A 21,498-nucleotide genomic window follows, 5' to 3' on the forward strand; every position below is an offset into this window, starting at 1 on the left:
TAAGGTTGTACATGCTGAGTGATATAGGTTTGCCGGACTGTGTGTACATGGGTCTCCAATGGTGAAAGTACACTGAGTAGAGAATAGTTTTCAACCTTGAGTGTCTTTACTCCACCATGAATCATATCTATGCACGGAGGAGAAAAGAGCTAGCATATTTACTGAAATATCTGCTACAATATCTTTTCAATCCTCACCCCCCTCTCCTCTCTACAGCATTTGATATTTGGAATTACTCCACTCTCCATACGACTTGTTTCGACTCTTGCTTCAGAAATGAGTGGCTCTTGTTTCTACTAATTTTTAAATCTGGAGTTCTTGTCTTAGGAACCACAGACCTCCAAAAATTCGTGGCTAGAACTGTATTTCAGTTTAACCAGTGTTCTTTGTAATCCCATGTACTTTATTTTTTGCATTTAAAAAATAATTCTGAGAAGGGGTCCTGCTTGATCAAACAGGCAAAGTGGTCCATGATACACAAAAATGTTAAAAACCTCTGGTTGATAAGTCATACAGAAAAAGACAAATGCTGTGTGTTATCATTTGTATGTGGAATCTAAAAAATAAAACAAAAGGATGAATATAGGGCTTCCCTGGTGGCGCAGTGGTTAAGAACTCACCTGCCAATGCAGGGGACACGTGTTTGAGCCCTGGTCCCAGAAGATCCCACATGCCTCAGAGCAACTAAGCCCATGTGCCACAATTACTGAGCCTGCACTCTAGAGCCCTTGAGCCACAACTACTGAGCCCGCATGCCACAACTACTGAAGCCTGTGTGCCTAGAGCCCATGCTCTGCAACAAGAGAAGCCACCGCAATGAGAAGCCCATGTACCGCAATGGAGAGTAGACCCCACTTGCTGCAACTAGAGGAAGCCCACGTGCAGCAATGAAGACCCAACACAGCCAAAAATAAAAACAAATAAATTAATTAATTTAAAAAAAAGAATGAATATAACAGAACAGAAACAGACTCACAGATATAAGTAACAAACTAGTGGTTACCAGTAGGGAGAGGGAGGGGGAGAGGGACAAGATAGGGGTAGGGAACTAAGAGGTACAAACTACTATGTATTAATAAATAAGGTACAAGGGTATATCATACAGCACAGGGAATATAGCCAATAATAACTTTAAATGGAATATAAGCAATAAAAATTTTGAATCACTATGTTGTACACCTGAAACTAATATTGTACATCAATTATACTTCAACAAAATTTTTTAAAAACCTCTAGATGAATCCTGATCTTTCTATTGTTTATTGTACATGTTCTCCCTTAACAGACCCAACAATTCCTGAGATTTTTAACCCTCTTCCATCCATTTCCTTTTCAGAAGTCCTCATTATGGGCCTTACTAGAAGTCCAGCTTCATAATCAACAAACTACCTATATTCCCAAACTTTTCCTAGAACATTCCCACACCTCCTGGCTGTCACGAAACTCCATTTGCCCAATGACCATAACTTTCTCAGTTAAAAATCCAAAAAGCTTTTGACATTCTCCCTTGATCAGGTTACCCTCCCTCCTCCATATTAATTTCCTGTTACTGCTATAACAAATTACCTTGAATCTTAAAACAACACAGATTTTTGTTTTAACAATTCTGGAGGTCAGAAGTCTAAAATGAGTATTACAGGGCTGGACCAAGGTGTTGGTGGGACTGACTCTTTCTGAAAACTCCAGAAAAGAATCTGTTCCTTGCCTCTTCCAGCTTCTAGAGGTAGCTGGCATTCCTTGGCTTGTGGCAGCATCACTCCAATCTCTGCTTCAGACATTGCCTTTTCCCACTTTGTTCTGCTGCGTTCCTCTTATAAGAACCCCTTTGATTATGTTGCCCACCCAGATAATACGGGATAATCTCCCCATCTCAAACTCCTTAATTTAATCACACCTGCAAAATCCCTCTTGCCACATAAGGTGACATATCACACGTTGTGGGGAATAGGACGGGGACATCTTGGGGACCATTATTCTGCCTACCACACACTCCCATTTCTCTCATCTTTGAATTCTTACCTTTCCCTCCCCCATACTTCTTATTTCAATAAATAGCACTACCATTCATTTTGAATCCTCGGGCTAACTATAGATTTCCTTCTTTTTTTCACCACTAACTTTAAGAAAGAAATTAACCAAAATCCAATGCTTGAGCAAATTTTGTTCATCTGCAATATCTTTCTTAATTGTCTGCTTTATCCCCAGTCACAGTCACCACCAAACCCCACCCAGATGATGGCAAAAGCCTCCTTGCTGGTCTCCGCTGTTGCCCTATTCCTATCCAGTCTCTATACTATAGACAGAATCATACTTTTAAAAATGCAAATTTGATTAAGTCACTCTCGTTTAAAAAATCTTTCGGTGGCTTGGTGTATCTCAATTCAACATAAAGAAATTAGTTCTTCATATTCCTTGTACACTGAGCATGCTGCCTGCAACAGTTGCTTCAACAGAGAAAGCAGGCATTTCTTTAGGTGACCTACCCACGTGGATTCTTGAGAAGGGGAAAAGTCGCGCAGGGGTGTATAAAAGCGAAGTTGTGAGAATCCACCGCCTTTGTCTCGAACTGCCCATCCTCACACGCGGAATACATCAAGGAGCTGAAAGCGCTGCCAGATTTTCCTCCTGTACCTGGATCTCTAAGGTGGTCTTTGGGAGTGATACTTGTTAGAAACAATGCAAACTGGGAGTAAACAAGACCTTGCTCACCAAGGGGAAGTTGTGGTCAAAAGCTTTTTGTCCCGGAACCTCCGCCACGCTTCTCAGACCCTGGGAGCGGAACCGGGTGTGTGGTACTTCTCTCGGCTGCACTTTCCCCTGACTGACTTCGATTTTCTCCGAGATCGCATCTGGTTACTAGAGGCCCTTGGGGACGATGGGAGCCACTTCTCCGAGGAGCCGGGAGCCTCTCCTGCCGCCAGCGTTCCCTGCCTTCTGCCCCGGAGGAGCCCTCCTGGCGGTTCTGGTGCTGCTCGCGCTGCCGGCGGCCTGGGGTGAGATGCGGGCGGGCGTGGGAGCGGGCGCGGCGGGCACTACCTCGCTGGCTCTCGCGCCCGAAGTGTCTCTTTCCATGCGCTAGGCGCGCGAGAAGGCAAGTCGGCTCCGGGATTCCCGCTCTGTGTCCCGGGACTCTGCTGGCACTGGTCGAATTCCTCTCTTCGGGGGGCTTATGTTGTGCTCAGCGCAGACGATGAACAGGTGCTGCACGGAATTGCTTGCCTTTGTGTTAATACAGAGACTGGCTTATAGCAGTGAGGCGCTGATCACAGGGAAAGAAAGGGGGGTTGGAAATTCGACAAACTTGGGTTCTAATCCTAGAAACATATTAATTGTGAGGAAAGTTGCTACATGTGTTTCGTCATCTGTCAATGCGAATACTGATCTCTGTACCTCATGGGGTTGGTACCTAAATGGCATAAAGCCTGTCAAAGGTCTAACACAGGGCCTGCCACTTGATTTTTATCGTCATTACTTCAGCTCTTTGTTCAGGAGAGTGTTTGGACAAGCAGTCCAGGGGGTGCAATTATCACCTGAAAAGTGCCCTGCATCCGTCTATATTCACCCCACCCACACCCCAAACAACCACTGCCATCATTACAGATCCCAGGTGCTTGGGATTAGAAGAGCTAGCTAAGCTGCAGAACCCTCAGTGTAACGGTTACCAGTAGAAGGAGAGTGTAGAGATGTTTACATATTGTCCCATTTTAGTCAATTGTTTAGAACAAAACTATCATGAAAATTTTGATGTGGCATCCTCCCTTCCTTCCGTTAGCTTCAAACAGGTAAACCGAGATTAGAACCCTTCTCTTCTTATTTTTGGCTTTCCTAGAAGTCTTCTTAGTTGCTTAGACTCATGTCAACATCTTGGTTGAAGAGACAGTCATTTTTGTCCAGCCTCTTCTTGACAACTCAGTTTGCTCTTCGCCGTCACTAGACGTTTTGCATTCATTATTATTTATTTATTTATTTTGCGGTACGCGGGCCTCTCACCGCTGCGGCCTCTCCCGCTGCGGAGCACAGGCTCCAGGCTCCGGACGCGCAGGCTCAGCGGCCATGGCTCACGGGCCCAGCCGCTCCGCGGCACGCGGGATCCTCCCGGACCGGGGCACGAACTGTGTCCCCTGCATCGGCAGGCGGACTCTCAACCACTGCGCCACCAGGGAAGCCCCATTCATTATTTGATTGTGCCTTCTCTTCTAAGAGGAAAAGGAAAACCAAGTTTCCAAAGAAATTGCTATTAATATCTTATCTCCTTAGACGTCATAAAAGAACCTGTTCACTGAAGAAATGGGATAAAACCTAAAGCTTTATTTTCAGAAGAGAAGCATGCCAAGTAAGTTAAGCAATCTGTGCTTATAATTTTTTTTTTTTTTTCGGTATGCGGGCCTCTCATTGCTGTGGCCTTTCCCGTTGTGGAGCACAGGCTCCGGACGCGCAGGCTCAGAGGCCATGGCTCACGGGCCCAGCCGCTCTGCGGCATGTGGGATCTTCCCGGACCGGGGCACGAACCCATGTCCCCTGCATTGGCAGGCGGACTCTCAACCACTGCGCCACCAGGGAAGCCCTGTGCTTATAATTTTTGTGGACTTTGTGGCTATCTGTCTCCCTTCTTACTGGAATGTTGTTGTAGCCTGTCCGTGTTTATTAAATTACTATTATAGTACAATCACAGACACTATTTTTTTTCAATGTCAATTTATCTCTTTATTTTTAATGTAACATTTGTTCAATTTATAGAACTAATTTTTTTAAAACATCTTTATTGGAGTATAATTGCTTTACAGTGTTGTGTTAGTTTCTGCTGCATAACAAAGTGAATCAGCTATATGTATACATATAACCTCAAATCCCCTTCCTCTTGTGTCTCCCTCCCACCCTCCCTATCCCACCCTTCTAGGTGGCCACAAAGCACCAAGCTGATCTCCCTGTGCTATGCAGCTTCTTCCCACTAGCTCTCTATTTTACATTTGGTAGTGTATATATGTCAGTGCTACTCTCTAACTTTGTCCCAGCTTACCCTTCCCCCTCCCTGCCAGACACTATTAATTACAAAACAAAATTTCCTAAGGTCATCATAATAACTTCAAAATGTGAAACAGCCTAAACTAAACTATCTAGTAATTTACTTGCCAAAGTAATTTAGCTAAAGAAAATGCTGATGGAATGCTGACAGTGTGCACAGCACTTTGGAGTTTGAAAGAAATGTAAGAGAGAGCTATGCCTCCAAGGTGTATGCATACAGAGTGGTAGGGTGGTGGGGTTTTATGAAATCTCCTTAATTAGGCGGCCAGGGTTCTGGTTTGTCCAGCCTCTGCTACTTACTAACTGGGAGCCTTGAACACAGCAAGTCAATTAACATTCCTGATCTTGAGAGTCCACACATATAAAATAAACATAATTGGCATTCTGCTATCTGAGAGGGTTATTGTAAAAATCAGATGAGGTAGTGTGTGTGACAGGGTTTTATAACCTGAAAAATCCCCATGGGGATCTACAAAACCATTACTAGGAAGTCACACAAGAGCCTGAAGGCCATGGGGTGATTGAAAAGGGAGATCCAGTGATCTTAACCTGGGTGGAAGGAGCATGGCTTTAACAGCACTAGAGGAGTAAATCCAAAAAAAAAGATTGTAAAGCATGTTTCACAGGGATATTTATTTTACATAAAAATTAGCACACTAGTGAAGCATTGCTAGGACCACTTTGGACCTGGAGCAGACTCTGGCGCCCTCACTTGGTAAACATACATGTTTAAATATATTTAACATTTAAATATACATAATATAACATATTACATATAAATTAACAATATAATTATGTTATATTCTGTAATATAACATACTGTTTTATATACATAAATTGTTATATTTATATTATAAATCATATTATGCTATATTTATGCTGTTATATAATATAGCATGTATGATTACATTGTATATTGCAAACATATAATTATATATAACAACTTTATTAGTTATATAATATATATTATAATGTAATATCTAATATTAACTTCTTATAGTTTGTATAGATTATATATAATATATAATATTAATCTATATAATACATAATGTGCATATTAAATATCATATATTATTTAATACCAAAGTATATATTATATTATGCCATATAGAAAATCTAATGTATATTATACATTATAACAAAGTATGTAGTACATACTATATATTATATAATACACCAATTATATAACATTTAATATATATCATAAAATATATAAATATATTTAAATATTTAAATATAAAATATGTAAAAAATTTTAAAGTGAATGCTCTTTTTTTCTTTAACTTAAAGAGTTACTTAAGCAAAACATTTTCAGGTCCCTTCAATAAAGGAGAGTATGCAGTATGGGGAGCAGAGCATACTCCAGGTTGTCAGCTCATGTTTGAACAGACATGGAAGAAATAAAGGGTAGTTTGTACTTATAGTATAGAATAAATCAACCTGCCTTGAGTAGAAGTTTTGAGTCAGGTGTATTTCAAAGTGGACTGTGTCATCCAAGACAAAAATCACAATGAGATGACACTATACACCCACCAGAATGGCTGAAATTTTAAAAACTTACCATGCCAAGAATTGGCTATAAGGTGAAGTAACTAGAATTATCATACATTGCTTATTGGTAAAATGATACAACCACTTTGGAAACAGAGTTTTGGCAGTTTCTTAGAAAGTTAAACACACATGTATCTAAGCATTTCATTCCTAGGTATTTACTCAAGAGAAATGAAAGCATATGTCCTCATAAAGACTTGTTCATGAATTTTTATAGTGGTTTTATTTGTAACAGCCAACAACTGGAAACAATTCAAAAGTCCTTCAACAGCTGAAAGGGTAAACTAAATTAAGGTGTATTTTTGCAACTGAATGTTATTCAGCAAACAAAACAAAACAAAACCACGCACATTTTTATATGCAACACCTGGATTATTCTCAAAATAATTATGCTATGTGAAAGCTAGACAAAAATAAAAAGTACAAACTGAGTGATTCAGTTTATATAAAATTCTAGAAGTCAGATCAATCTGTGTAAGAGGAAGCAGGTTGGAGGTTGCCTAGAGAAGGAGATAGAGAGATGGATGGATTACAAAGAAACATTAGGAAACTGTAGGGAGTGTGATGGAAATGTTTGTTGTCTTGATTATGGTGATCATTTCATGGTGCATACATATGTCAAGAGTCATCAAATTGTACACTTACTGTATTTAATATATCTTAATAAAGCTATACAAAAAGTTTTTTTGTAAACTCTTGTAGATCTTGAGTTTACAGAGTTCATATTAATATAGTTATCATAGGAACCAGCCATAATTTGAGGGATTGGCAATGAAGGAGGAAAAAGAAACTAGATCAAGTTTTCTCAGGTGAAGTTTCATATACTCTTTTTCATTTGGGATATTATCCAAATTTGAATTTTTAATTATTCCATATACTATACCCAGAACTCAGGTAAGAATTTTAGGTAATTAAAGGAAAGTAATGCCATTCCAAGAACAATCCATTCCATTTGCTTTTTTGTTTTAGATCTCTGTCTTCTCCTTGTGAGGTTTGCTGTGACATTCAGCCTCTCCTAGTAAAACTTTTGGCACCAGAAGGTCCATTTGGAATCTCTTCCCTTGTCCAGCATCAATGGATGAGATGAATATCAAAATTACACTCATCCCACATATCAACTAAAGAAAAGGTGAAGGCATAACATTTGAAATCACAGGAGTTGTTTTATACTTGGTAGCTTTTTCCTGTTTGTCATGGTGGTTCTCAAAATGCCGCTATCTATCAAAATCACCTGTGAAGCTTTTTAAAAAGATAATTTTGTGGGCTGTAACCCACAACCACTGAATTAGAGCTTTTTAGGGATATAGCCCGGACTCTTGATTTTTTTAAGTTTTGTAGGTAATTCATCATTCATCTATTCATTGCAACAAATATGCACAGACTGCTTATAATTGAGTGCTAGGCACCTGGACTAGGTATTAGTTTAGAGGAGCAAAAATCATGGGGCTCCTTGCCTTCATATTATGCATGTCTAATATGCACGTCTAATACTTATTGAAAGAAATAGATATTTTTAGAAGCACATAAATATAAAAAACACGACTTATAGTAAGTGATATAAAAGGAAAAGTAAAGTGTCCAATTAGAAATTATTATGGGGGTGGGCAGAGGGAAGTAGTCCAGATTCAAAATCCCTGGGAGGGTCAGGGAAGGCTTCAAAAAGGAAGCAGCATTTTAGCAGAGACCTGGAAGAAGAGTGAAAGTCAGAATGAAGATAAAAGTAATCATATGGAGGGAATATCACAGAAAGAAGAAAGAACATACATCTTAAAGAAGGGGGAGAATGGGTTGTGGCGGGGAAGGACTACAGCCCAGTCAGAGGAGACAGTGGTACAAGATGAGGAAAGAAACATAGGCAAGGGCACTCGTGCTTAACAATTGCTGGTTTAATAAAGAGAATGTGTAGTGATAGATATAAGACTGTCTAATATTAGGAAAAAATAATTAAGTAATATGAATTTTCTTGGATCACCATCTTTTGCTTAAGTAGGGTACACAGATTAGGGTACACAGATTAAGTCCCCTCATTCTGATTAAAGCCATTAAACAGGAAAAAGCAACTTAGCAACTCTGTAGGCCTAATGGCTAGTTGGATCCAGTTTCTTCAGGAATTCTCCTGTCTGTCAGTGGTCCGGTGGGAACCATGATAGAACTCATGGGTTGCAGAGATTAAATCCCAGCCTGAATCTGGGACACACTCATTCAGGAGAACTTCTGAGATCACTGGTCACTGAGGTCCTTCAGGGCTTTTCCAAATAGACAAGTTTATTCTAAACTAGCTCTGAACACCTAGGTAGAAAATAAGCTCTTGGAAGCAAAGTGAGCATGCCACTTTTGCAGAATATTCAAATCTACCTGTTAGCATCTACCTTTCTCTATGGATCATAACTACTATAATGACAATTTATTAAGTGCTTTCTATGTATAAGATGCTACTAAATACTTTGCATCTTTGACCCTCTCAGCGAAAGTACTAGGTAAATATTATTATCACTTTTAGGAAGGTGAAACTGAGGCCCAGAGAAATTTAAGCAGCTCATCTAAGCCCCATAGCTAGTAAGTAGAAGACATTGGATTCAAAGCCAGGTCTCTACAAATTCAAACTTTTTAACACCATGTGCCATTATCTTTTGTGTTAGTTTCTGATTGCTGCTATAACAAATTGTCACAAACTCAGTAGCTTAAAACAACAGAAATTTATTCTCTTAAAGTACTGGAGGTCAAAATCTACAGTGGGTCCATAGAGTTGTGTTCTTTCTGGATGCTTAAGTGGAGTATAGGTTTCCTTGCTCTTTCTACCTTCCAGAGGCAGTGTACAGCCTTTGGCTCATGGCCCCCTTTCTCTACTTTCAAAGTCAGCAGTGCACCATTTTCAAATCTTCTTCGGTCTCCTTTGATCCTTTGCTTCTTTCCTATAAGGACCTTTGTGATTAAATTTAGGGTCCATCCAAATAATCCAGGATGATCTTCCCATTTCAAGGTTTTTAACTGAATCACATCTGCAAAGCGCTGTTGCCATCTTATGTAACATTCACAGTTTCCAAGGATTAGGGCATGGATGTTTTGGGAGCTCATTATCTAGCCTACCACATATTTCCACACAGATTTTCAAAATTTTAGCTGAGCCTGCTGAGGGAATCCATTGCCATTAGGGTCTAGGTTAGCAGCAAATGGTTACAGCCCAGCAAACAGCCTGCAGTGTGTACATTGATTATGACTAGTGTTCGTTTAAAATGTATGTAGAATTTAAGTACATGATAATGATAGAACAAAAGACAGGAGGGAAGTAAACGGAGTTAGCATTTTCTATGGTTCTTGCATTGTTGGGGAAGTTATAATTGTTAATTACCTGCTACTATGTTAAGGATGCACATTATCCTTTTTTTTTTTAACATCTTTATTGGAGTATAATTGCTTTACAATGGTGTGTTAGTTTCTGCTTTATAACAAAGTGAATCAGTTATACTTATACATATGTTCCCATATCTTTTCCCTCTTGTGTCTCCCTCCCTCCCATCCCCCCTATCCCACCCCTCTAGGTGGTCACAAAGCACCAAGCTGATCTCCCTGCGCTATGCGGCTGCCTCCCACTAGCTATCTATTTTACGTTTGGTAGTGTATATATGTCCATGCCACTCTCTCACTTTGTCCCAGCTTACCCTTCCCCCTCCCCATATCCTCAAGTCCATTCTCTAGTAGGTCTGTGTCTTTATTCCCGTCTTACCCCTAGGTTCTTCATGACCTTTTTTTTTTTTCCTTAGATTCAATATATATGTGTTAGCATACGGTATTTGTTTTTCTCTTTCTGACTTACTTCACTCTGTATGACAGACTCTAGGTCCATCCACCTCACTACAAATAACTCAATTCATTTCTTTTTATGGCTGAGTAATATTCCATTGTATATATGTGCCACATCTTCTTTATCCATTCATCCGATGATGGACACTTAGGTTGCTTCCATCTCCTGGCTATTGTAAATAGAGCGGCAATGAACATTTTGGTGCATGACTCTTTTTGAATTATGGTTTTCTCAGGGTATATGCCCAGTAGTGGGATTGCTGGGTCGTATGGTAGTTCTATTTGTAGTTTTTTAAGGAACCTCCATACTGTTCTCCATAGTGGCTGTATCAATTTACATTCCCACCAGCAGTGCAAGAGTATTCCCTTCTCTCCACACCCTCTCCAGCATTTATTGTTTCTAGACTTGTATTCTGTTGTTTTTGGATGGAATGTCCTGTAAATATCAATTAAGTCCATCTTGTTTAATGTATCATTTAAAGCTTGTGTTTCCTTATTTATTTTCATTTTTGATGATCTGCCCATTGGTGAAAGTGGGGTGTTAAAGTCCCTTATTATGAATGTGTTACTGTCGATTTCCCCTTTTATGGCTGTTAGTATTTGCCTTACGGATTGAGGTGCTCCTATGTTGGAGGGATGCACATTATCTTTAAAGGAACAATAAAAGTAGGTTATTATTATGTTCATAATAATCTAATAAAAAGAAATAAGTAAAATAATAAGTATAATTGATAAGCAATAAGAAGGCAAAATAGAAGAGAATAAAGCACATAGAAAACATAGGATAAATAAAAAACAAATAGTAAGATGATTGATTGAGTCCCAAAGACATCAATAATTATATTAAATATAAACAGACAATTCCACTTTAAATACAAAGACTGTCATACTACTACATTTCCCAAACTGTGGGCTGAGGTGCCCTGGCGGCCTTCATAAATTCACAGGAGACCTAAGGAATATTTTAAATTTTCAGTGGAAACAAAGCAATATTTGATATCTCTCACATATTTTGCAAACTGCTAGCTCAGAGTAGCCCCCAGTTACATTAGGTTGCAGAAAGTTCTGCTTGGTGACATCAAATCTTTGCAAAGCTGGGTTTTCAGCAGTGACTGTGTTAAAGAAAAAGTACCAAATGAAAATTAATGGTATAGGAAATTAGGTGGCAGTTTATAATCTGATTCCAAGGTTTGAGAAGTTGAGCAGTGTCTAACATTCTATTACTAAGAATTATGGTGGGCAAAAGACTTATTAAGTGGTTTGGGTCCAGTTATTTAATAAATAAAACTGTTAAGTATTTCTTTTTTGGCTAGGAATGACGTGATCAAATTACTAAGACCCCAAGAGTGCTGTGAACTAAGTTTGGGAACATCTATCATAATTAATTAAAAAAAAAACTACAGGGAATTCCCTGGTGGTCCAGTGGTTAGCACTCCGTGCTTTCACTGCCAGGGCCCAGGTTCAATCCCTGGTCAGGGAACTAAGATCCTGCAAGCTGTGCTGTGCAGCCTAAATAAATAAATATATAAATAAAAGAATAAATAAAAATAAAAACTATGTGTTCCATACAAAACAAGTAATATCCATGTTCAGAGACAGAATGAATGAATATAAAAAGATGGAAAGCACATTATGCAAAAATGAACCAAAAGAAAGCTGATTTGACAAATGTGGCATTATGACGATCTTTCTCTTTAAATTATCATTGTGTGTTTGTATTTAAAATAGTTATAGATATATTGAGGATTAAATCTACAAACTTGTTATTTGTTTCTTAATTGCCTTATAACTAAAGTAGACAAAATAGAATTTGTGTCAAGATTCATTACTAAAGAGAGATATGTTCTAATAATAAAAGAGTCTATCTACTAGAAAATATAATTTTAAAATATATAAAGGTACATTACTGTACCTAAATAAAAATGTTAAAACTATGTATATATTAATATATAAAAGTAAAAAAATGGACAGAGTTAGAAAAAGAAATAAGACACATGTACAATAGGTGGAACATTATCTGGTAACATAAGCAGACCCCCAACAAATCAGTAACTGTGTAGAAGATTTAAACAAATATTAACCGATTGTGCCTCACTGATATACCCAGGGCACTGCACCCTCTACCACAGACACATATTTTTTACATACACCTACAGTTATCTCAGTTGATCATACGCTGAGCCATAAAACAAACTCAGTCAATCTCAAAACTTGATAATAAATATACAGCTAAAAACATTCCTCAAATGGTTGTAAATTCTGCAAAACATTTCTAAGTAAACCATGGGTCATTGAAGAAACTACAATGGTCATTATCAAATATTTTAAACTGAAAGAAAAGAAAATATGACACATTAAAACTTGCAGAATACAGCTAAGTCAATGCTTAGTATAAAAATAATAGTCTGAAGCTTTTTTTAAGACTATGAAAAGCTGAAAATAAAAAATTCTAAGTAATTATCTCAAGAAATTCATTTTTTAAAAAAGAACACCAAATAAACTCAAGAAAAATTTAGTAAAAATAAAAAGAAGATAAACATAAATCAACAAAGCCAAAAGTTGGTTCTTTGAAGACTGAAAAAATTGACCAGTTAATTGATTGGTTTCAATCTATCCTCCATTATTTGAATTAATTAGTAGAGAGTGTGGGGAGGAACAAGAGATTAAAAAAAAAAAAGAAGAAAAAAGAGATTTTAAAAACTAAAGTAAAATGGTATTTTTCCAGCATATATTTCTTCTTGATTACATATTGATTGACTCTAAATGGTATTTTTATTACTTTAACATAAACCTATGAGGTCTTAAGGGGTAGTAGCTGAGTCTAATATTTAAAATATGCATTTAAAAATATGCTTTCATAGTTGTTGAGCTTTGTCTACAAATCATGTGCTGAAATTTCTTTGTGCTGACTTGGCAACAGACTTCCAACATAGGTTACTGCTACATCTATGAAACATATTGGAGAAAAAGAGAGAAAGCATAGAAATTTCTACAATAACTATTTTTTTTAACTCAAACACAAATTGTTTACTTTATTTCTTTAACAATAAAACAGTAATAATGACACAATAATTTAGTTGTAACAAAGCACTCAACAGAGCAAAATGAAAACAAAGCTAATTAAGGAGGCAGAGCTTCAGCTCAAGTTACTCATCTCCTTTAAACAGGAAAAACTATCATTAGTCTAGTGGTTCTCAAACAGGTCTGCTCATTTTAGGAATGGGGGGAAGGAGAACTGGTTCTTAAAAGAAATAGCTACATCCAAAGCCCACCTCAGAACAATTACATGAGAATCTCTCAGGAGTGGGGCCCATTCAAAACTTTTTGAAGTGTCGTCAGTGTTTACAACTACAAGTCTAACGTAATAAGCATTAAACACCATACCCTCAAAACAATCCAAAACCAAGGAATTTTTTAAAAAAAGAAAAGAAAAAGAAATATGATAAATGTCTTTCCTCTTATCCTGGGAAAAGGGGGAAGGAAGCACCTACTCATTTCCCCTTGTTTTTTATCCATTTTTGATTGCCCAAAGTCAAGTTTAACAAATGTTAAATATTGGAACTTATGCAAATATCCTACCCAATTAAAATTTTCACTACTTTACATTTAGAAAGCTCTTTTAAAACAATACAAGGGGGAAGGAGCTTCAAGATGGCAGAAGAGTAAGACGTGGAGAGACCTTCCCCCCCACAAATACATCAGAAGTATATCTACATGTGGAACAACTCCTACAGAACACCTACTGAACACTGGCAGAAGACCTCAGACATCTCAAAAGGGTCTCGGTGCTCTGACTGGGTGTCAGGGAAATGCCTCTGAAGTGGGAGAGCCAAGTTCAGGACATTGGTCCACCAGAAACCTCCCAGCTCCACATAATATCAAACAATGAAAAACTCCCAGAGATCTCCATCTCAACACCAACTCCACTAAACGACCAGCAAGCTACAGTGCTGGACACCCTATGCCAAACAACTAGCAAGACAGGAACACGACCCCACCCATTAGCAGAGAGGCGGCCTAAAATCATACTAAGTTCACAGACACCCCAAAACACACAGCAGATGTGGACCTGCCCATCAGAAAGACAAGATCCACCCTCATCCACCAGAACACAGGCACTAGTCCCCTCCACCAGAAAGCCTACACAACCCACTGAACCAACCTTAGCCACTGGGGACAGACACCAAAAACAACAGGAATTACGAACCTGCAGCCTGCGAAAAGGAGACCCCAAACACAGTAAGTTAAGCAAAATAAGAAGACAGAGAAACACACAGCAGATGAAGGAGCAAGGTAAAAACCCACCAGACCTAACAAATAGAGAAAATAGGCAGTCTACCTGGAAAAGAATTCAGAATAATGATAGTAAAGATGATCCAAAATCTTGGAAATAGAATGGAGAAAATACAAGAAACGTTTAACAAGGACATGGAAGAACTAAGGAGCAAACAAACAATAATGAACAACACAATAAATGAAATTAAAAATTTCTAGAAGGAATCAGTAGCAGAATAACTGAGGCAGAAGAATTGATAGGTGACCTGGAAGATAAAAGAGTGGAAATAACTACTGCAGAGCAGAATAAAGAAAAAAGAATGAAAAGAATTGAGGACAGTCTTAGAGACATCTGGGACAATATTAAACACACGAACATTCGAATAATAGGGGTCCCAGAAGAAGAAGAGAAAAAGAAAGGGACTGAGAAAATATGTGAAGAGATTAGAGTTGAAAACTTCCCTAATATGGGAAAGAAAATTGTTAATCAAGTCCAGGAAGCACAGAGAGTCCCATACAGGATAAATCCAAGGAGAAACATGCCAAGACACGTATTAATCAAACTATCAAATATTAAATACAAAGAAAAAATATTAAAAGCAGCAAGGGAAAAACAACAAATAACATACAAGGGAATCCCTATAAAGTTAACAGCTGATCTTTCAGCAGAAACTCTGAAAGCCAGAAGAGAGTGGCAGGACATATTTAAAGTGATGAAAGGGAAAAACTGACAACCAACATTACTATACCCAGCAAGGATCTCATTCAAATTAAATGAGAAGAGAAATTAAAATATTTACAGAGAAACAAAAGCTAAGACAATTTAGCACCACCAAACCATCTTTACAACAAATGCTAAAGGAACTTCTCTAGGCAGGAAACACAAGAGAAGGAAAAGACCTACAATAACAAACCAAAAACAATTAAGAAAATGGTAATAGGAATATACATATCAATAATTACCTTAAAGGTAAATGGATTAAATGCTCCAAACAAAAGACATAGACTGGCTGAATGGATACAAAACAAGACCCATATATATGCTGTCTACAAGAGACCCACTTCAGACCTAGGAACACATACAGACTGAAAGTGAGGGGATGGAAAAAGATATTCCATGCAAACGGAAATCAAAAGAAAGCTGGAGTAGCAATTCTCATATCTGACAAAATAGACTTTAAAACAAAGACTATTACAAGAAACAAAGAAGGACACTATATAATGATCAAAGGATCAATCCAAGAAGACGATATAACAATTGTAAATATTTATGCACCCAACATAGGAGCACCTGAATACATAAGGCAAATACTAACAGCCATAAAAGGGGAAATTGACGGTAACACAATCATAGTAGGGGACTTTAACACCCCACTTTCACCAATGGGCAGATCATCAAAAATGAAAATAAATAAGGAAACACAAGCTTTAAATGATACATTAAACCAGATGGACTTAATTGATATTTATAGGATATTCCATCCAAAAACAACAGAATACACTGTCTTCTCAAGTGCTCATGGAACATTCTTCAGGATAGATCATATCATGGGTCGCAAATCAAACCTTCATAAATTTAAGAAAATTGAAATCTTATCAAGTATATTTCCCGACCACAACACTATGAGACTAGATATCAATTACAGGAAAAAATCTGTTAAAAAACACTAAGACATGGAGGCTAAACAATACACTACTTAATAACCAAGAGATCACTGAAGAAATCAAAGAGGAATTCAAAAAATACCTAGAAGCAAATGACAATGAAAACACAAAGACGCAAAACCTACGGGATTCAGCAAAAGCAGTTCTAAGAGGGAAGTTTATAGCAATACAATCCTACCTTAAGAAACAAGAAACTTCTCAAATAAACAACCTAACCTTACACCTAAAGCAATTAGAGAAAGAAGAACAAGAAAACCACAAAGTTAGCAGAAGGAAAGAAATCATAAAGATCAGATCAGAAATACATGAAAAAGCAATGAAGGAAACAATAGCAAAGATCAATAAAACTAAAAGCTGGTTCTTTGAGAAGATAAACAAAATTGATAAACCATTAGCCAGACTCATCAAGAACAAAAGGGAGAAAACTCAAATCAATAGAATTAGAAATGAAAAAGGAGAAGTAACAACTGACACAGCAGAAATACAAAGGATCATGAGAGACTACTACAAGCAACTATATGCCAATAAAATGGAAAACCTGGAAGAAATGGACAAATTCTTAGAAAAGCACAACTTTCCGAGACTGAACCAGGAAGAAATAGAAAATATAAACAGACCAATCACAAGCATTGAAATTGAAACTGTGATTAAAAATCTTCCAACACACAAAAGCCCAAGACCAGACGCCTTCACAGGCGAATTCTATCAAACATTTAGCGAAGAGCTAAAACCTATCGTTCTCAAACTCTTCCAAAATATAGCAGAGGGAGGAACACTCCAAAACTCATTCTACGAGGCCACCATCACCCGGATACCAAAACCAGACAAAGATGTCACAAAGAAAGAAAACTACAGGCCAATATCACTGATGATCGTAGATTCAAAAATCCTCAACAAAATACTAGAGAACAGAATCCAACAGCACGTTAAAAGGATCATACACCATGATCAACTGGGGTTTATCCCAGGAATGCAAGGATATTTCAATACACGCAATCAATCAATGTGATACACCATATTAACAAATTGAAAAATAAAAACCATATGGTCATCTCAATAGATGGAGAAAAAGCTTTTGACAAAATTCAACACCCATTTATGATAAAAACCCTTCAGAAAGGAGGCACAGAGGAAACTTACCTCAACATAATAAAGGCCATATAGGACAAACCCACAGCCAACACTGCTCTCAATGGTGAAAAACTATAACCATTTCCATGAAGATCAGGAAAAAGACAACATTGTCCACTCTCAGCACTATTATTCAACATAGTTTTGGAAGTTTTAGCCACAGCAATCAGAGAAGAAAAAGAAATAAAAGGAATCCAAATTGGAAAAGAAGTAAAGCTGTCACTGTTTGCAGGTGACATGATACTATACATAGAGAATCCTAAAGATGCTACCAGAAAACTACTAGAGCTAATCAATGAATTTGGTAAAGTAGCAGGATACAAAATTAATGCACAGAAATCTCTGGCATTCCTATACACTAATGATGAAAAATCTGAAAGAGAAATTAAGGAAACACTCCCATTTACGGTTGCAACAAAAAGAATAAAATATTTAGGAATAAACCTACCTAAGGAAACAAAAGACCTGCATGTGGAAAACTATAAGACACTGATGAAAGTAATTAAAGCTGATACAAACAGATGGAGAGATATACCATGTTCTTGGACTGGAAGAATCAACATTGTGAAAATGACTCTACTATCCAAAGCAATCTACAGATTCAATGCAATCCCTATCAAACTACCACAGGCATTTTTCACAGAACTAGAACAAGAAATTTCACAGTTTGTATGGAAACACAAAAGACCCCGAATAGCCAAAGCAATCTTGAGAAAGAAAAATGGAGGTGGAGGAATCAGGCTCCCTGACTTCAGACTATACTACAAAGCTACAGTAATCAAGACAGTATGGTACTGGCACAAAAACTGAAGTATAGATCAATGGACCAGGATAGAAAGCCCAGAGATAAGGCCACACACATATGGTCACCTTATCTTTGATAAAGGAGGCAAGAATATACAATGGAGAAAAGACAGCCTTTTCAATAAGTGGTGCTGGGAAAACTGGCATGCTACATGTAAAAGAATGAAATTAGAACACTCCCTAACACCATATACCAAAATAAACTCAAAATGGATTAAATACCTAAATGTAAGACCAGGCACTATAAAACTCTTAGAGGAAAACATAGGCCGAACACTCTATGACATAAATCACAGCAAGATCCTTTCTGACCCACCTCCTAGAGAAATGGAAATAAAAAGAAAAATAAACAAATGGGACCCAATGAAACCTAAAAGCTTTTGCACAGCAAAGGAAACCGTGAACAAGATGAAAAGACAACCCTCAGAATGGGAGAAAATATTTGCAAATGAAGCAACTGACAAAGGGTTAATCTCCAAAATTTACAAGCAGCTCATGCAACTCAATATCAAAAAAACAAACAACCCAATCCAAAAGTGGGCAGAAGACCTAAATAGACATTTCTCCAAAGAAGATATACAGATTGTGAACAAAGACATGAAAGAATGGTCAACGTCATTAATCATTAGAGAAATGCAAATCAAAACTATAATGAGATATCATCTCACCCCAGTCAGAATGGCCATCATCAAGAAATCTACAAACAGTAAATGCTGGAGAGGGTGTGGAGAAAAGGGAATACTCTTGCACTGCTGGTGGGAATGTAAATTGATACAGCCACTATGGAGAACAGTATGGAGGTTCCTTAAAAAACTACAAATAGAACTACCATACGACCCAGCAATCCCACTACTGGGCATATACCCTGAGAAAACCATAATTCAAAAAGAGTCATGCACCAAAATGTTCATTGCCGCTCTATTTACAATAGCCAGGAGATGGAAGCAACCTAAGTGTCCATCATTGGATGAATGGATAAAGAAGATGTGGCACATATATACAATGGAATATTACTCAGCCATAAAAAGAAACGAAATTGAGTTATTTGTAGTGAGGTGGATGGACCTAGAGTCTGTCATACAGAGTGAAGTAAGTCAGAAAGAGAAAAACAAATACCGTATGCTAACACATATATATGGAATCTAAGAAAAAAAAAAAAGGTCATGAAGAACCTAGGGGTAAGATGGGAATAAAGACGCAGACCTACTAGAGAATGGACTTGAGGATTCGGGGAGGAGGAAGGGTAAGCTGGGACAATGTGAGAGAGTGGCATGGACATATATACACTACCAAATGTAAAATAGATAGCTAGTAGGAAGCAGCCGCATAGCACAGGGAGATTAGCTCGGTGCTTTGTGACCACCTAGAGGGGTGGGATAGGGAGGGTAGGAGTCAGGCAGACATAAGAGGGAAGAGATACTGGGAAATATGTATATGTATAGCTGATTTACTTTCTTATAAAGCAGAAACTAACACACCATCTTAAAGCAATTATACTCCAATAAAGATATTAAAAAATATAAATAAAATAAAAATTTAAAAAATAAAAAAATTAAATTAAATTAACAAAATAAAATAAAATGGATCATGGATAAGGACCTACTGTATAGCACAGGGAACTCTACTTAATACTCTGTAATGACCTATATGGGCAAAGAATCTAGAAAAGAGTGGATATATGTATATGTATAACTGATTCACTTTGCTGTACAGCAGAAACTAACACAACATTGTAAATCAACTATACCAATAACAATTTAAAAAATAAATAAGTAAATAAACTAAGGGGAGAAAAAAAAAACAATACTGAGGGGAGTTCCCTGGTGCCGCCGTGGTTAAGAATCCCTCTGCCAATGCAGGGGACACGGGCTCGGCCTCTGGTCTGGGAAGATCCCACATGTCGCAGAGCAACTGAGCCCGTGAGCCACAACTACTGAGCCCGCGTGTCAGCCCTACTGAAGCCCTTGCGCCTAGAGCCTGTGCTCCGCAACAAGAGAAGCCACCACAGTGAGAAGCCTGTGCACTGCAAAGAAGAGTAGCCCCCGCTCACCGCAACTAGAGAAAACCTGCGTGCAGCCAAAATAAATAAATAAAACAAAACAAAAACAATACCAGGTTTCAGAAAGAATCCTCCACATTTTAAGTTTGCATAGATGTTTAAGTCAGCTATTTGTTCAACGAAGAAGAGTCGATGAAATATATTAGAAAGCATTTTATTAATAAGTTATTATAAAACAATATTCATTTCATGTAGCACAATTAACTTTTTGGTGCAAGAAGAGGAATATCTGAATGTTTCCCATCTGTTTCTAAAACTGTCAGAATTCCTTTGTATAAGATTGATATCTTCAAATTTAGAACCTAAACATAAATTTTTCTTAAGAATGCATACATAAAATACTTCTCCTGTAAATGCACTATATCTTTGACAAATTCCTATTGGGAGGTACAGTAGTGACTGCAGGCATTTATCTTTAAAACAACTTTTCCTCATTTTTCAGGTTTGGGAATGATATCACATCAAGTATGGAAAATAACTTTTTTCCTTAAGAAGACATAAATTCACTGAGAGGTGTCTCCTCAAATTCAGAAAAACCCATTTCTTCAGCTCCTTCTGTCAGGACTCCATATTAATCTCAACCACTTCATTCTTGCCCGGAAGTGTTTTTGTCGGGTTGTCGTCACTTGCACCTTCAATGTCTGACAGATCAATAGGTGGTAAAGGATTCCTCCAGCACTGGAAGTTGTTATACTGACAAAATTCTTCATTGAGCTGGCTCGGCTTGGCCCACCAGTCTCCCCGCAGGGAGTCTGCGCGCCACCGCCCCTCCCCCGGCCCGCGGGACCTCAAGGGCAGGGGCGGCTCGCCGGTCCCCAGGCCGCGGCCCTCACGCTCCGCGCCGTCCGGGGCATCAGTGTCCCCGCCGTCGCGGCGCTTGCTGGGCGAAAACGAAGGCTCAGTCATAGCCCCCGCGTCGATTTTACGCTTTCGGGGCAGCTCCGGGACGCCGAGGGGCTGCCCGGGATGCGAGACCCCCGGCGGCGGGATCCAAAGCTGTGGCCGCGCCGGCTCCTCAGGAAAGTCGCGGAGCAGGAGCCCCTTCCAGGGCACGTGGAACGTCACGGGCTCGGCAGCACGCGGCTTGCCCGTGGGCCCCGAAGGCTCGGGCGGAGCCCGCCGGGTGCGGGACTCCCGTAGCTGTGGGAGCGGAGGGCCTCTCCACTAACTTTGAAGTCCCTGTGGTCTTG

At 38.4% G+C, this 21,498-nt stretch overlaps 1 protein-coding gene and 1 pseudogene across 1 annotated transcript in view; one reads left to right on the forward strand and one right to left on the reverse strand.

Annotated features, from left to right (window-relative positions):
* Window positions 1-2,767: 2,767 nt before the first annotated feature.
* CR1L (complement C3b/C4b receptor 1 like) overlaps window positions 2,768-21,498 on the forward strand; it is a 99,773-nt gene continuing 81,042 nt past the window's right edge. The window contains exon 1 of the mRNA XM_029231225.1: window positions 2,768-2,993. Within this exon, the coding sequence (XP_029087058.1) occupies window positions 2,876-2,993 (118 nt within the window). The 5' untranslated portion in view covers window positions 2,768-2,875. The remainder of the gene's footprint in view (window positions 2,994-21,498) is intronic.
* On the reverse strand, window positions 20,196-21,498 carry LOC114900006 (annotated as a pseudogene).

This window comes from Monodon monoceros, unplaced genomic scaffold, assembly GCF_005190385.1.
Source record: "Monodon monoceros isolate NGI ecotype Baffin Bay Population unplaced genomic scaffold, NGI_Narwhal_1 Super_Scaffold_18, whole genome shotgun sequence".
Taxonomy (NCBI): domain Eukaryota; kingdom Metazoa; phylum Chordata; class Mammalia; order Artiodactyla; family Monodontidae; genus Monodon; species Monodon monoceros.